This window comes from Plectropomus leopardus, chromosome 3 (assembly GCF_026936395.1).
Source record: "Plectropomus leopardus strain MGB_pleo_1.0 chromosome 3, ASM2693639v1, whole genome shotgun sequence".
Lineage (NCBI taxonomy): Eukaryota > Metazoa > Chordata > Actinopteri > Perciformes > Serranidae > Plectropomus > Plectropomus leopardus.
This window is the reverse complement of record NC_142178.1, coordinates 9,388,382-9,404,397: the sequence shown is the minus strand read 5'-3', so window position 1 is coordinate 9,404,397 and position 16,016 is coordinate 9,388,382. Positions and strand designations below refer to the sequence as shown.

At 41.7% G+C, this 16,016-nt stretch overlaps 1 protein-coding gene across 12 annotated transcripts in view; it reads left to right on the top strand.

The window, feature by feature from the left end:
* Nucleotides 1–16,016, top strand: part of nfixa (nuclear factor I/Xa) — a 119,060-nt gene that overhangs the window by 83,993 nt on the left and 19,051 nt on the right. For 6 of the 12 annotated variants that reach the window (XM_042484813.2, XM_042484807.2, XM_042484817.2 and 3 more), the window contains 6 exons: nt 9,932–9,994; nt 10,371–10,445; nt 11,121–11,244; nt 11,771–11,806; nt 12,235–12,362; nt 14,558–14,632. In XM_042484813.2, the coding sequence (XP_042340747.1) occupies nt 9,932–9,994; nt 10,371–10,445; nt 11,121–11,244; nt 11,771–11,806; nt 12,235–12,362; nt 14,558–14,632 (501 nt within the window). The remainder of the gene's footprint in view (nt 1–9,931; nt 9,995–10,370; nt 10,446–11,120; nt 11,245–11,770; nt 11,807–12,234; nt 12,363–14,557; nt 14,633–16,016) is intronic. The other 6 variants (XM_042484816.2, XM_042484810.2, XM_042484808.2 and 3 more) reach the window with 3 other exon arrangements.

Below are 16,016 nucleotides of genomic sequence, written 5' to 3'. Positions count from 1 at the left end.
AGCTGGTGGAGTGCATTTGTGTAAATATGTGTGTGTGTGTGTGTGTGTGTGTGTGTGTGTGTGTGTGTGTGTGTGTGTGTGTGTGTGTGTGTGTGCGCGCGCCCGCGCGCGCGTGTCGTCTTGTGTCTGTTTTAAGTAGGATTTTTGCTCCTTGAGCCCTAGCAGTCCTTCAAGACTTTGAGCGGCTGTCCAAAAGCAAGTCTTGTCAGCATGACTCCAAAGCACAGAATTCCATTTACACTCAACTATCCATATTAATTATGAATCAGAGTTGTGTTGGAGGCCTCTGTTACCGCATTGCATAGCAATGATCAGAGAAACCAAATGGGATGCTTACAAGGTTTCTTGCCTCACAAAGCTACTAATGCCCCACTAAGTGTTTTTAGCTACCTAAAGGAATTTAAATCATACAGAATAAAATGTAGGTCCTTGTTTTGCTTTGCATTTGGCTTCTGAAAGAATTCCAAGTTTGCTTTTACTAAACTCTTTGTTTTTGGATACACTTAAGCCTCTTGAGTTTTTACACTATACAACCTTTGTGCTGACATTGACTGAATGCCATCAAACAAAAAATAACCAGAACATGGACTACTAACAGATAATGTTCCAGATATATGGTTTCCAGTTTAGTCATACACCAGAGTCTTAGTATTTAATACTCTTAGTTCTATAATAAAAAAGTTCTGTTTGTAATTTATATGCATGTTAAGAACTGGCCTGGATAATAGAATAAATGTATATGGTCACTTCAACTGAGAGTTTTAATTAGACCTGAGCTGGTTCTGTTTTAACTGAACTCTTGTGCTGCAGCATTTAATGAGTTCAAAGTTATCCAAAATCCAGGTGATATCTTTGACTATTGGAAGGCAAAAACTTTGCCTTCCATCAGGACAGGACAGGACAGAAATTATTCTCTGATGCTAATTTATTCTTGTCTTCATCTACACTCATTTTTCTTTCAACATGCATAATGTAGCTCAAGCTGACAAGCTCCTAAATACTGGAAATGTTTACACAATGCATTGTTTTAAATGTTCTGATTTAAGGAAACAAACCATGGCGTGTGTGTGTGTGTGGATATAAAGTCTGTGATTCATTTCAGCTCAGTCAGTAAAACGGTAGAGGATGAAAATAATATATTAAGCTTTGATTAAGCAGCTTTCCGAAAACTTTGTTGAAGAAAAAGAATAAAATGAAATTGATCTAAAAGTGGGTCTGAACTATCAAACCTTTACCAATGTTGATGTGATGGAGTCAGACAGCCCTCAGGCTTGGACAAACTTTGCATTCTGCATCCAGGGACAGCGGTGGACTCATACTGGTTGTGTGACAATCATACTACAATTAAGGGTCTGTGTCAGTCTGGCTTTCCATGTTTGAGTCTTAATTTGCGCTCCATTCCAGTTAATTGTGGTATTATACCATAATGTTGTTTGCCAACTGCCATAAAAATCAAGAAGACAAAGAAACTTGCACATTGGTTAAGACAAATGGCGATGTCATGAAAAAAAACAAAACTGGGGGTTACCAAGTTGGCACACTTGCTATGTGTACAGTCTTAACGGTCGCAAATTATGAGCTGCACACGGACCTTCACAGAGGGGTCTTAGCAGACGGGTGGATTATGACTTTTGGGTAAAGTGGACCAAAGCGAACACACGGGCACGCAAAGTATGAATTGGCCTTTAGTTAGTAGAACCCAATGGCAAATCCAACATAGCGTTTTACACACTTGTGAAACCAGGCCTGATTCATACACACACATAACAGTAGATTCACACATCCGGTACTTAAATTCATAACTCTCAAGGGAAGTCATTTGACACATTTTACAGCATTTGGCTTTCTTTAACTGCCATAAGGGAATGAGCTCACCCTTGATATGCAGAATATATGCCTTTACTTTTAAATCTTTCAACAAAAATCTGAATTGCTTTTGTCATTTTTACCACATACAGTAACAAAGGATTAAAAGTAATTGGTATACCTTGGGTTTTCATGCTCTCAGTCTTGGAATTTCTTAAAATTGATTTTTATAGGCCATTGGGTAGGCTAATTTAATATAATCTTCCCTGTTTTGGGGATTCTACCTCTGGGCCTACAGCCTAATAATTAGCCTAGTTTATATTGTAGCAGCTTGGGAATACCCTTGTGACTTTACAAAGCCAATATCTTTGGATACAACATGTCTCAAGAAACAGTTAGGGACCTCTTTTTAGGAGGCCCATTTTACCCACTGTTCGGTCCCAACCCAGTGATGGAGAAGCACTACAGAACAGTGTGTAGCTTTGTCACACAGGTCCACAGTAATCTGCACTGAAGGAGCCAAGAGGTGATGGTAGGGTGAGGATAAGAGGATGAATGGAGAGAGGGAGGAACAACGGGAAGGAGTGAAGGGGATAAAGAAGGAGGGGGGCATGTATGGGCATCCAGCCAGCCATGTACCCCCCTAAAAACCTTCACTCAGCACCCCACCCTCTCACTATCACCCACTCCACCCATTCCCTGCAAGTTCATCCATACTCTCTAGACCCATAACCCCCTCCCTTTCCCTCTCCTACTTTTTCTTTGCTCCCTTTCCTATCCTCCATTCTCCCAGGCTTGTAATCCCCTTCTCCCTACTCTCTCTGCTCCTCCCTCCATCCTTCCCCCTCACTACTCTCCTCTCCTCCTCCCCTCCATCCCTCGCTTTCTTTCCATCCCTCCCCTTGTCTCTCAGCATCCCTCTCTCCTGGGTCTTCTTGCCGTGGTGTGGTGCTGTTGGCAGAGCGTGGGCGCAGGCGGCACACAGACGGGAGCACAGATGGGCAGCAAGCTGCGCAGGGCGGCCAGGCACACCTGCTCCACGCACACACACAAACACACACATACAGAGCCCTACTCTGCCACCTCGCCACACAGTCTGCCTGTTTGGCACAGTGATACAGGGACAAAAACTCAAATACACACAGACTCACGTGCGTACATACATACTTACATACATTCATTTGTACATCTATACGTACAGAGCACACACAAAGATTTGTGCACACATAGTTCATATACTATGCAAACAGTGTTTTCTAAACACACATAATACCTCATTTCACCATAGAATTTCTCAGTTTCCACTCACATTTTTATTCTCCTATGACTCTTTAAGTTTCACTTTTAAGTTACTTAAAAGTTTTTGCTTCCAACAGAGTAAACATTTGAAAAGGTCACATTCACACTTCTGGTTCACCACATGGGGATCTGGTTGGTTAACACTTTTAAGACAGAAAGCGTTACACACACACACACTCACATATATACGCTGAACAGTAGTCTCAGTGATAAAGACTTCTTAACACTGAAACAGAAATATACCCTCATATGACACAGACTTAAATAATTAAAGAATAAAACGGGAAAAAAAATATATATATATATATATATATATAAAAAGAAAAAAATAATAAAATAACGTCCAATAAAAGAGCTGAGTGAACATCTGTGTGGGATAGCCGGGGGGATTAGGAGGGTTTGGAACATTTTAAGCGCATTAAGGATTAAAAAAAGGTCAGAATGTTTAGCAACATACCGATAAACCTCTTAAGCGAAACCCAATTGGGAGGCTGTACCGCGTTATCCTGTGTTTTGGGGAGGAGAAGAGAGGAGAGGGGGAGAGTCGAGTTGACATTTGTTCCAACAAGGAGGGGAAATCTCTGTGAACCAGCAGTCTGTGCACATACGTGTAGTTACACACATACATGCACGCACATGTGGACACACACTGGTTTGATGTGGCTGCAGAGTGCATCAGCTCACTTGTTGGTTTGTATGTTGATGTTAGGGGTGTGCATGCTGGAACTGCACAGACTCACAAATGACCAGCACTGTTTATAAATCTGTCAAACAGTGGTGTGCCACTGACGAGCCCACTTGTCACTTCTTTTCATTTTTGACCTTGACTTTTACTTTGGTTTTATCCCATGTTTGTAATCATCAGCTTGTACATTTCTACACTTGGAGAAATATAATTTGTGCATTTTTTTTTTTAGTTTTGTCTGTTATTGTAGGGTGCATGGTGCTTTTAGGGCAATGTGTTTTAATCTGGGCTTTTTTTTTTTAGACGAGCTTTAGTTAACTGCTTTGCTCTGCTCCGCTGGCTGTCTGCTCGCCATGAGATGTGACAGACTGGCAACTCTGCCTGACCCCGATCACCAGTCGGTCAACAGCACGATCTAACAGGTCACTGAGCCAAAACCTAATCCACAACTGGTGGATGGAGGGTTGGTTGTTGCTTGGTGGGATGCGGTGTTTGATGGAGAGACAAGTTTGTTCTTTCTGACCCTAGAGATTAAACAGTGCAGTCGGTAATTATGGGAAAAAGAGTGGAGTTGTGAAGAGAATGAATAGAAGATGGAAGCTTTTAGAAGATGGTGTGAGACTGCTACACTGACAAAAAATGATGAAGAAAAGGCCGTACATATTGAATGAATTCAGAGAAAAGCCACAGACATATGTGCAGGTTGTTAGAGCGATGGTAAGAGATTGTGAGAGGGAGAGGGCAAACCACACTGAATGGGTACTGAACTGTATGTCAAGGCCATGATGACTGGGGTTGTTGATTGTGGTGAGGGTCATGAGACTTGCCACGGAGCCTTCAGGGAAATTCTGTAATCAGCAACCAATGACAGCAGACACAAAGAACCAATGCAGTTAGAAAAAAGACACAAACTCAGCACAACAAGCCAAATATATCAACTTACCATGAGCTAAATGACTAATGTGTTAGCAAATGTTAAGTCATATTTCTCGCTGCGTGTCAAACTTAGGGTCCAATATCAGTTTGGTGTGCCAACTCCAACCAAAATTATTGCAGTCATTTCATCTTACTGGAATTGGATCTTAACTTCTTCACCAGCCACACATTTGCTTTGGCTTTACATTACAGAAGACTTAGTTGTAGAAAAGCATGACTTTTCAGATTTTCTTTCTGCTCATTTGTTGAATACTTACTTTCTATCTTTCCAATTATCTTTGCAGGATGTTTCAGGCTAATTTCACATTGGTGAAATCAAGTGACTTGTTGTGCTAAGCAAAATGGTCAATGATGTGTGTTTGAATCTTAAAATATGACTTGAACATTTTTAACCAAGTCAGAGGGGAAAGCCCACGTTTAACTCATGACTGTGGCACCCCATTGCCCCAGCTGTGACATCCAGATTGACTCCTACGCTCAACCATGTGGAATCAATCTTGCCAATTCAGTGTCATGTGGTAAAACCAGGTGAAACAGGTGTGGATGACAAACCTTTTAAAGAGAAAAGCTTTTAAAGTGAAAAACCTCATATGTAATTGTTCCAGTGGTGTTTCAATTCAATTTGCAACAACTGTCCAACACAGTTGGTTATTGAAAATTAAGCACAGCCCTACGCATGCTTCTTGTATGGATGCGTAGATCTTCAGGTCAAAGTGTGTGAACTCTGTTTTTATCTCTGGGGCTGCAGGGTAGGCTGCAAGGTTTGAGGTTAGAGATGGGGTTGCTGGCGGTGGAGGTGGAGGGGCATCCGGGGACTGCAGGACTATGATTGGGGTTGCTGACGGGAGGGCTTCGGGGGGCTGCGGTGGGAAGATAAGGGGCTGGATGTGTGGTTAGGAGGCTGGGGAGGGGGGGGGGAGTGGGCTGAGGCTGCTGTTGTAGGCTGCAGCTGGCAGAGCGGTGATAACCAGCAACCAGACCTCCTCTGTCTTACCTCCTTCTCCCCCTGTCCTCCTCACTTCTCTACCTCATTATATGATGAACTGTTGGACTCATAAGAGGCACTGATTTCTAATGAATGATGTAGTGCTGCGTTGTAAATACAGTGGTAGTTGGCTAAGGAGCCTGAGCTCGGAAAACTTGAGCCAGAACTGTTGAAAGCTCCAGTATCTAGCTAGGTCATTTTATTGTACGGTCTCAAGGATGTCTCTGTGTAGACAACACAGAACATATAATGAAAACTCTTTCTCTTTGAATTAAAAAAATACTTTAATTTAGAATAAAATTGGAGTCATGGTATCTGGTGTAAACTGACATGCATCTTTTTCTCTTACCTACTGTGAGAGCTTCTGTGTTTTGGCCGGTTGAGGCCTTAGGGTGATGTTAAGGACGGCTATCAGTGTCACTGCTACTGCACATATCTGTCTGACAGTCTCTTATCTACCATGAGCCTCAGTTTTCACTCCTTGGTCCTTCACACCTCTGCAACAGCAGAACATGTTGAGGTCATGACAGACCAACAATACGTCATTTAAGAAATGGCAAGGGCAGGGTTTCCAAGTTCAGGGTTTTTCCAAAATTTGATATGTCCATATTGAAAAACAATTGTTCTCTGTTACTTAGTAAGATATACACTATAGGATTCCAAGGTAGGGGATATGATCATATTGTGAAGAGAAGTCGCCAAATAAAGATAACAGTGAAATAGCAGTTCCATGGTGTCAATTACATGGTTCTCCATGGTGTTTGCTGGGTATTATGAGAAAGACTAAACATGTTCTTTTAGTTTAAAAAAAAATCCTTTGTTCATTTCTCTCCCTTTCATATTGCAGAACTTGGTAATATTTAGCAGGTAACTGGAACAGAATTTGTGACTTTTTTAACAAAATAAACATATCTTTGCATCCATTTTGCCATATTAATGTTGTTTTATCTGACAGGAATAATTCACCTCTGAAATGACATATGCATGTCAATTACTTATCCTGTGTTACATTGAATTCAGGAAGAAAACTTTGTTTTTCTTGCATCCCTCCATGCTGGACGAATAGACTCCAAAAATGGAGACAGTTCTTGGATGAATTTAAGTAAAAGGGGTTTGCAGTTATAAACTTCAAAACTCTTTCTAAACATCAGTTTACAAACTCTTACATAACTTGTGCAGTATGATCCAAGTCTTATTTATTCAGTCGTATGCTCAGTACTTACTACACATGCATTTTTGCTAAAACGTTACTATTTAACACACTTCAGCATAAACAGTCTCACACTCAGAGGAGTCTTGCACCTGTGCTGTGGATGTGTTCTAAATAGAAACATTTTAGCAAAAATGTTTGTGTTTGGGAAGTGCTGAGCATAAGACTGGATTACTGACACTTGGGTTATACTGCACAAGTTGTGTGAGAGTTTATAAGTGATTGTTTTGACAAACTAGTTTTGCTGTTCATAACTACGATTCCCTTTTACTCTAATTCATCAAGTATTTTCTCCATATTTGGAGTCTGTTCACTGCGAAGGCATGCAAGATAAACAAAGTTTTCTTCACAAATTCAATGACACACTAATCAACTGATTCTAAATATATCAAGAAGACAAAGTTAGATGGCCTCAGTAGTGGTTTTGTCAGCAGACGGGTGCAATCAAACAAACACAATTCGCATTTCATAAGTGGAGAAAAATACGATGGTCTTTAAACCAGGGATGGGCATTTTAGGTAATGTCTATATTCAGGCACTTGCAATAAATTATCATTTTGGAGTACTTGCAAAAAACAAACAAACAAAAAAAACCATGAATTGAACTACAAGGTATCAGTTAGCCTAAAGTAAATATAATTAATATTATTATTATATATTCTGTTGCTGCATAGGTTAGATGGACTGACTTTGGAGTCGCTCTCTGGTCAGTTCAATGTTTGCATAAGTCAACACAGCAGCAATGGCTAAATTCTGACATCGAGCCATTAAACAGTCCCAACAAACAGAGTCTCAGCGACTGTCTCTGACAAAGAGCTTCAACTCCCACAGTAGTCTTCAAGTGTCTCAGGATAAACAGAGAGAGAGCAACAGCGGGTCAAGAAGGTGCTTAGCAAAGCAATACAGTGCACTGTGGCTCTAAATTGAAATAACATTTTTCCCATTTTAAGCAGTAAAAAAAAACAAGATAAAAGTCATGTTAACATGTGAGAGGTTGGGCAGCAATTGCTCTATACGTTAAACAAATACTGACATCCACGTTGAGTACTTAAATACTCTCATTCTCATCCCAATTGAAACATAGTAAAGTAAATATGATAACAGAGTAATAAAACCTGATAGAAGCAGGCTTTGCCAAAGCCACTTTGTAGACTTTTACGTTTTTTGTGATATGTGTGCGATGAACTTCCTGTGGGGATGCGTTCCTTTGAAGTGTGAAGGTTTGTGGCAGCAAAGCAAACCCTGCAACCAGATATCTCTCGAGCATACTGTACATACAGTAAGGTGGCTGTGTATCTACCCAGCGCACGTATGGTGTGAGAAATAGAGTGTTTACAATATTATAGAGCCCTATGGTGAAATACTACACGACGGCATAAAGTCCAGTGAAGTCAGGTTGTTTTTTCAACAGCTTTCATTGGCCATCATATATGTTTACTCTGAGTGTGTACCTCAATGTTTGTCCACGTATGAGTGTGTGTGTTTGAAAGTGTCTGGGTGCGTGCGCGGCGGGGGCGCAGCCTCGTATGTTTGGAGTGAGTGCCGTCAGTTAGCTGGAATGTGGCGCTACCGCCAATGCTAAGATGGCTGCCAAGCTCTAAGATGGCTGCCAGGATTACACCCAGCCAGTGAGAGACAGAGAAGAGCGAGAGATTCTGCATGAGAAGAGAGGGGAAAAAGACGCTCTCTTTCATTTCTCTGCTCTTTCTTTCTTTCATTCTCGCTCTCGTCTGTCTCGCCCCTCTCTCTGTGGATAAGCAGTGCTTCGTAGGCAGCGAGACAGGTCTGTTATTGTTTCTGCTCAGTAATCTGTGGCTTAGTGTGGCTGCAAGGCAAGTGCTGCTGGCAGGAGTCTGTGTGCTCTGTTATCACCTACAGCCTGCAGATAAACACCTCCTTTAGCTAGCTTGCTAGCTAGCTACAGCCTAGCTAGGCCTGACCGGATGGTCAGTAGCATGAGGCCCCCACACCACACCAGTCCTGGCTATGGAGCTCAGTCTGACTCATCAACTTAGACACGTGGTCACAAATATAGAGGAAATACACGCAGCTGCCGAGCCTGAGTCACGTATTCATAAATATACACGTCTTTTCTTCGCAACCTGGACAAGAGTGCACCTTCTTTAGACCAACTTTTCTCAGTACTCATGTTACAAAACCTCATTGTGCACCGTCCTCTTTCAGCCTGCAGCTTCTCCAAGTCTAATTGTGGCCCTTTGTTGCCAAGACTTGGCATGTTTGTGTCTGCACATGTGAGTTCTTTCGTAGACCAGTCATAACAGGTGTGTGTTTGTGCAGATGTGTACAGTATGTATTTGTGTTGCTCTCCTATCATTTGATCTCAAGAGGAAGAGTTTTGCCTCAACTAACTTTAACACACTCCCAGCCAGACTGGCATGGTCAGCCTGTTCACGGGGTCTGTGTATGTGTGTTTATGTACTCATATGTGTGTCCATGCATGATTACAACATGTATTCAAGTATGAAACAAAAATTAAAGGAAGAAGCAGATTGAGAGAGAGGATTGTGTGGGTGTGTGTTCATGTGTGTGTGTGTGCGCGCGCGCAAGGTGCTCTGTTTACGCAGACTAAATCCCTACCAGCAAGAAGGTATTAAATAGGATTAGTGTGAGGGATATGATTGCGTGGTTAGATACTAAATGGCATAGCAGCACACTGTAAATCATTGCACCTTAAGTCAGGAGGGACAGAGGGAGACGGGAGAGAACATTCTTAGATACAAAACTGTCACACAAAAATGTGTGAATTCACGCACACACATACACTCACAAGATGTATACCATACCCCCAGCACATACTGCAAGTCCCTCTTATTCCCTCTCACACCTCAAATATCACAGTCTTGGCAGCATGGATACATATACATAGCTATGAGTCACTGTGACATTGTACACTTACCAGTATGTTTTTCATTAGTTTTTTTTTCTGAGCATAAAACCCAGATCCTAACCATTTGTCTTTCTCTACTCTCCACTCTCTGTTTCTGTGCAGAATCCGGACAATCAGACAGCTCCAGCCAACAGGGGGACACAGACATCAAACCACCGCCCAATGGTAGGTACACACACACACACACACACACACACACACACACACACACACACACACACACACACACACACAAACACACACACACACATGCACAGATCCATGTCCAAACACTGTCAAATCAGCATACTAGAATTGATTCCATCATGCTTATCAGTCTTAACATATTCCAATTATGGATCCAATTAGCAAACACACTCGCACAGATGTTGATCCACAAACATAGTTGCAGATGGTAGCCCTCTCAAAGGGATGTGATTTTCAGGGTTTCTTCCAATTTTTTTTTCTTTGTTTGAAACACAATTCCATGAATTTCTGATGATTCTTCTCTAAAGCTTCTCTGTATGTATTTTAAGACCTGATTGCATAATTTTCTGTACAGGGCACCTGAGTTTCCAGGACTGCTTCGTCACCTCAGGGGTGTGGAACGTGGCAGAGCTGGTCCGAGTGTCACAGAGTAAGTAGTAAAAATGCTATGGAGAGAGGCTCAAAAGAGGATGAATTGCATTTCCCTCAATATGATTTGTAGCTTAAAGCACATTTGTTTCTTGATTGGCAACAAAAAAATGCAAGAAAATAGCACAACTTTTATAATATTCTTATAGTGATGGGACCCAGTACAATCCAGTTTTTAGTGCATGTTATGCTGAGAGACAATGTAACTCTTTTTCTCAGCCTGTTCAAGGCCAAACATTAAAGGTACGAACACAGAATGGGGGCACAGAGTTGTCCACTATTAAAGCAGCCAGCCAAAGATCCAAATTGGCACCTGTGTAAAAAGGATAGCTTGCATGGCAGGACTACACGTACACACACACACACTAGATGCCGACGCTTTTGTGTTACACATAATGTAACACATTACACATGCCTCCTTTGCTTCCGGAATGTCAGCATGCTATCTAAAATGGCACACTGGGGCATCATGCTGGTGTTGTGTGGTTCAGTGTAAAAAAGCAAACCTGGCCTGAATTGCAGATTTTCTTCACTGAAGTATTTCAGACTCTTTGTGCAAAAGGGGCAAATAGATGATTTTTTTTTCTTAATATATATATATATATATATATATATATATATATATACATATTTACTTCTTTCCTTGACCCTCTTTCTTTTATTTTCTTCTTGTCAGCACCTGTAGCCACGGCGTCAGGTCCCAACTTCTCACTGGCTGACCTGGACAGCAGTCCCAGCTACTACAACATCAACCAGGTGGCTCTGGGGCGACGCTCCCTCACCTCCCCTCCTTCCACCAGGTACACTATGTTTTCACTTAGAGAACAGTATTAGTTTGGGGGTGTCAGGAGAGGTATGTTGCTCAGGAAATACCAGTGACCATTATCCAAGTCCAGCTGTCCGCCATTAGTAGAGTCTCTTGTGGGTGAAGCCACCATGTGGCAGTAGCAGTGCTACCTTGGTATGCGATTCGCTGTGAAGCCAAGGGCAGACTGGAGGGAAGTGTGAAATCACAGTAATATCTGCCAACCGTATATCGCTTCGTATCGCAAGGGTGACTTTACTGGCAAGTAAAGTACTCTATTTCATTGAGGTTTCTTGCTACAAACAGCATTTAATACTACAGTTCGTTTCCAGTCTTGGAATCTGTCCTGAACCTCTTCATATATATGTGTGTGTGTGTGTGTTTGTGTGTGTGTGTCTCCCTGTTAGCTGCTCTCCTCTTTATGAATGTGTAATTTCTCTTTCTGCTATTTCCTCATTTGTGTCTTTCTTAACTTTTGTCTCTTTCTCTCTTCTTACCTCTGTCATCTGCTGTCACTTTAGGTCTGAGGTGGAGTTGTACGCAAACCTTCCACGGAGGTAGTTATAAACACCTACAAAGACACAAACTAATGTGACACACACACAGAAAAACACACCGACACACACACACACACACACACACACACACACACACACACAGAGAGAAGGTCTTACTGTGTGGCTGTCTCAGCTTCCTAACTTTTCTTTCTGTTTCCTTCCTTTTCATTCCTAGTTTCACATTTCTTGTGCTTGTCTGTTCTGCACCAAGACTTTGCGATAGTAATATGAAAAACTTTAGCCTTTTTAAACGCTAAAGTGCTTGTTTATATGATTGCTTTTAAGTTATCAGTTGTACAAGGTATGTTACCCCTAATCCATACATTTCCTGGCTTTATATATTTCTAAAAAACGTATGCCTCCTCTCCCCCTCTCTTTCTACCTCCCACATCTCCTCCACCTTCCAAACATCCTCCCCATGGCCTCAGCTCCACCAAGAGGAAGTCATTAGACGACAGTGAGCTGGAGAGCCCCACAGATGATGTTTTCTACCCTGGACGCTCGCCTGCCGCCAGCTCCTCCCAGTCCAGTGCGTGGCCCAACGATATGGATGCAGGTACCCCTCGTCCCACCCCACACCTGTCACCCACTAAGCAAGCATCATGAAACCTTTTTTTCACACTCCTGCCCAACCCCGTACCCCCACCACCACCAAAGTCCAAACTGATGCCTCCATCTGACTTTGTCTCAACTCCACACTCCCTACCTCAACCATCTGCCTTCACTCTGGTGATTAACACATTCCTGAACATCCTTCACAACCTCCCACTCACCCACCAACCACCTTCCGTAAAGGAATACTTCACCCGCTAAATGACCATTTGTATATCAATTATTCATGCCTTGTTATGTTGAATTCATGAAGAAAACTTTTTTTCGTATGCTTTGAACAGGAATCCTAAAACTGAGAAAAGTAGGCAGGCAGTGTTTTACCGTAGCAAAATCAACAAACTATGTCACAACGAGTGCAGTATAATCCAAGTCTCATTTATCCAGTCGTATGCTGAATACTTTCCAAACAGACAGTCTTTTGCGATGGAGAACCAAACTAAAAGTGAAACATATCCATTCACTCTTCAAAGCCAGACTCTAGTAACAAAAACAATAATTTAACCTCCCCAAATACAGAATTGACATTGATGAATCTCAAATAACCCTTTTGAACAAACAAACTAACTGATAGAGTCAAAAGTAGAACAATAGTTCTGTAAATGTAAAATTACTGTTTTTGTCAATGGATTTTGGCTTTAAAATTGAGCATAGATAAGTTACACTTTTATTTCAGTTCCCTGTTGGAAACAACTTGCTTTTTTAGAAGTTATATGAGCACACAAGTAGATTAATACTGGATTATACTACACAAGTTGGGTAAGTTGGTAAATGTATGTTTTGAAATAGTTTTTCTGTTTGGTAAATATGGCCCCTTTCAATTCATCAAGATTTTTTTACTAACTTTGGATTCTTGGTTCACCATGGAGGCAAGTGAGTGAAACAAAAAGTTTTCTTCACAAATTCAATGCAGCATCGGGTGAATAGTTGATATGATATGATATGATATGATATGATATGATATGATATGATATGATATGATATGATATGATATGATATGATATGATATGATCTTTCGGGTGGTAGAATATTTCTTTAAGGCCCTCTACTTCAGTCTGACCATTGTACACCTTAGAGAGACAACAACAACTAAGACTGCAGCTCCTAAATACCAAAGAGAGACTAAAAACTCCTCATTTGAGAAAACAAAGGAGTGATTTATTTATAAAATATTGAAATAGGTTACTTGGATTGACCAGGGTCTATTGGTTACACTGTCAGTGTAATGTAGAAGCACTTCAGGTAGTTTAAACATGCAATGCCCTGCCATATACTATGTAGGCATTGAAATCATGTTACACATAGAAATGTTTAAAGTCGCATGCTTTTTCTCAGATCTGTCTCAGTCTACGGCAAGGAGAGATGAATACCTGCCAAAAAAGGAAACTTGGACAAATATTGAAAAGCCAAGGTTAAGTCTTGTCAAGAAAAAATATAATTGGCAATAAAATCATCACATAGTCGTCATCTTCACCATGTGTTGCAGCTATTTTACACTGATTGGAATAGCCTCGTCCTTTATTGTTCAGTAAATGGGTTTAAAAGCATCAGCGTATTTTAAATTATAATCTGGGCCATTTTTTGGTCACCATTTTTTCAACACCACCACTATAACCCAAGAAAATTGAATTTATCATGGATAAATGGTGCTAAATGCTATCCAGCAAATAGCTCCAGACATCTGGAATATGAATGCCAAGATGCATCAAGGATGAAACAACAGCTTACAGCAGCCTATATTCAGGCTTTTAGTCTGGGTTTCCATTGTTTTGGCAGTAACCACTACCTCTGTGATTCAGCTTTGGACATTACACTCTTTATTCTACCTCCTCAGTAATCCTACCTCATCCCCCGAACACCCCAATAACTCAAAAAAACCCCTCTCTTGCTCACTTCCTCACTCCCAAATCTCAAGGCTTCATATTTACTCATCCTCAGGTTAAAGCCATAATCTCGCATACAGTTTACCTGATGTTGTGTCAATTATCAGTCATTCAATTCCTCCATCATACACCAATGCTCACACGTAACTCTTTCCCTTATTCTCTCTCTCTCCTCTCTCTCTCCCTTTCTTTCCCTCTGTCTCTCTCTATCTCACTCTTCCCCTATCTCATTGTTAACAATACCCTTCTCCACTTTCAGTGCAGCACCATTTGGCGAGTGTGCAGGAGAGGAAGATAAAACATGAAAACGATGGCGTGCAGTTTCCTTACCATGGTTAGAACAACATTGATTACACTCATATATTTGCTATTTATCAGCCTTTATGCAGCTCAGTCATTCCTCTGTGTATGTGTGTGTATATATGTACATACAACGTATGTACAGATGTATATATAACTCTGTGTGTGTGTGTGTGTGTGTGTGTGTGTTTATATGTGAGTTGTATGATGTTTAGGACTATGGTAGTGTAACCAAAAAATGGAACTACAGTCTATTTGTGTCATAATTTCAGTCATGTTTAGTTGTTATCGGATTGATTTCTCTGCTACTGATCAAAATTAATTTGTTAATGTTATTTCCTGTGACGCACAGTAGCAGGATTGTCAAGGATTATCCCGTTCAGGCTTTACTTTCTGTGTGAAACATGAGGCTGCACTTAGCTCACCTAAGATATTTGGCTTCATCTCTCTGAAGTCATGTCAGTCCTCCCAGCGGCATTTTAATTGACAGATGTCACCAGTCTAACGCTGAAAACACCAGCAGGAATACTCACATTCTGTTGCCATTCTGCTTCACTTGCGCAGACACCCACTCATATACCTACAGACTCCAACACACATGCACAAACTGTACGTATGCAGATCCCCCCCACACACACACACGGTTACATACACACTTACAACCCCCCTCATATGCAGACATTCACACATTGAAACACATGCTTATCATGCTCCCCACCCCTGCAGGTGTTCAGGTGCCTGCCTTGCCTCCATCCCTCTGTCGTTCCATCCCTCCCTTGCTTCAAATCCCTCATTAAGACGCTTACCGTCTGTGGATCAGAGGTGTAAAACCCTTCCTCCTGCTCCCTAGCTCTCCCTTCAACCCTCCATCCCTGTCTCCCTTCTGTCTAATTGAAAACGTGTACAGCAGGAGGGACCCTTGGGAGGGAGAAAACATGTCAGAGGAGAGAAGGAGGAGAGAGGAAGCAGAAAGCAGGCAAGAGGGAGGTGAGAGAGGGAAGAGAGGAGAGAAGACGACTTTGGTGTTCTCAAATGCTGATAGCTAATGAGAGAGAAGGGTTATCGGGATGTGAGCGAGAGGAGCCAAAAGCCCTGGTTAGGTTTTGCCCCAGTCTACTCTCACTCGAGCCTCAGCGGCTGCTCTCCTGCTCCCGCTCCACTTAGCTGTAAATGTAATTAAGAGGCTGCTCATCAGAGCCACAACAGAGGCTGCTGCGCGCCTTAGCGCACCAGAGCTTCACCTCCCATCTTTTTCCTGTCGCTCACTCTCTCTCTTTCCCTCTCTGTGTATGCGTACCACCGCCTCACTCTCCAAAGTGCACCACACACAGCCGTGTACACCTCCTAATGAGTTTGGCAAATAGAGGTGTGGAATAGTGTGCAAATCTGGACCCCAATTAATTCACAAATCCAAGTGA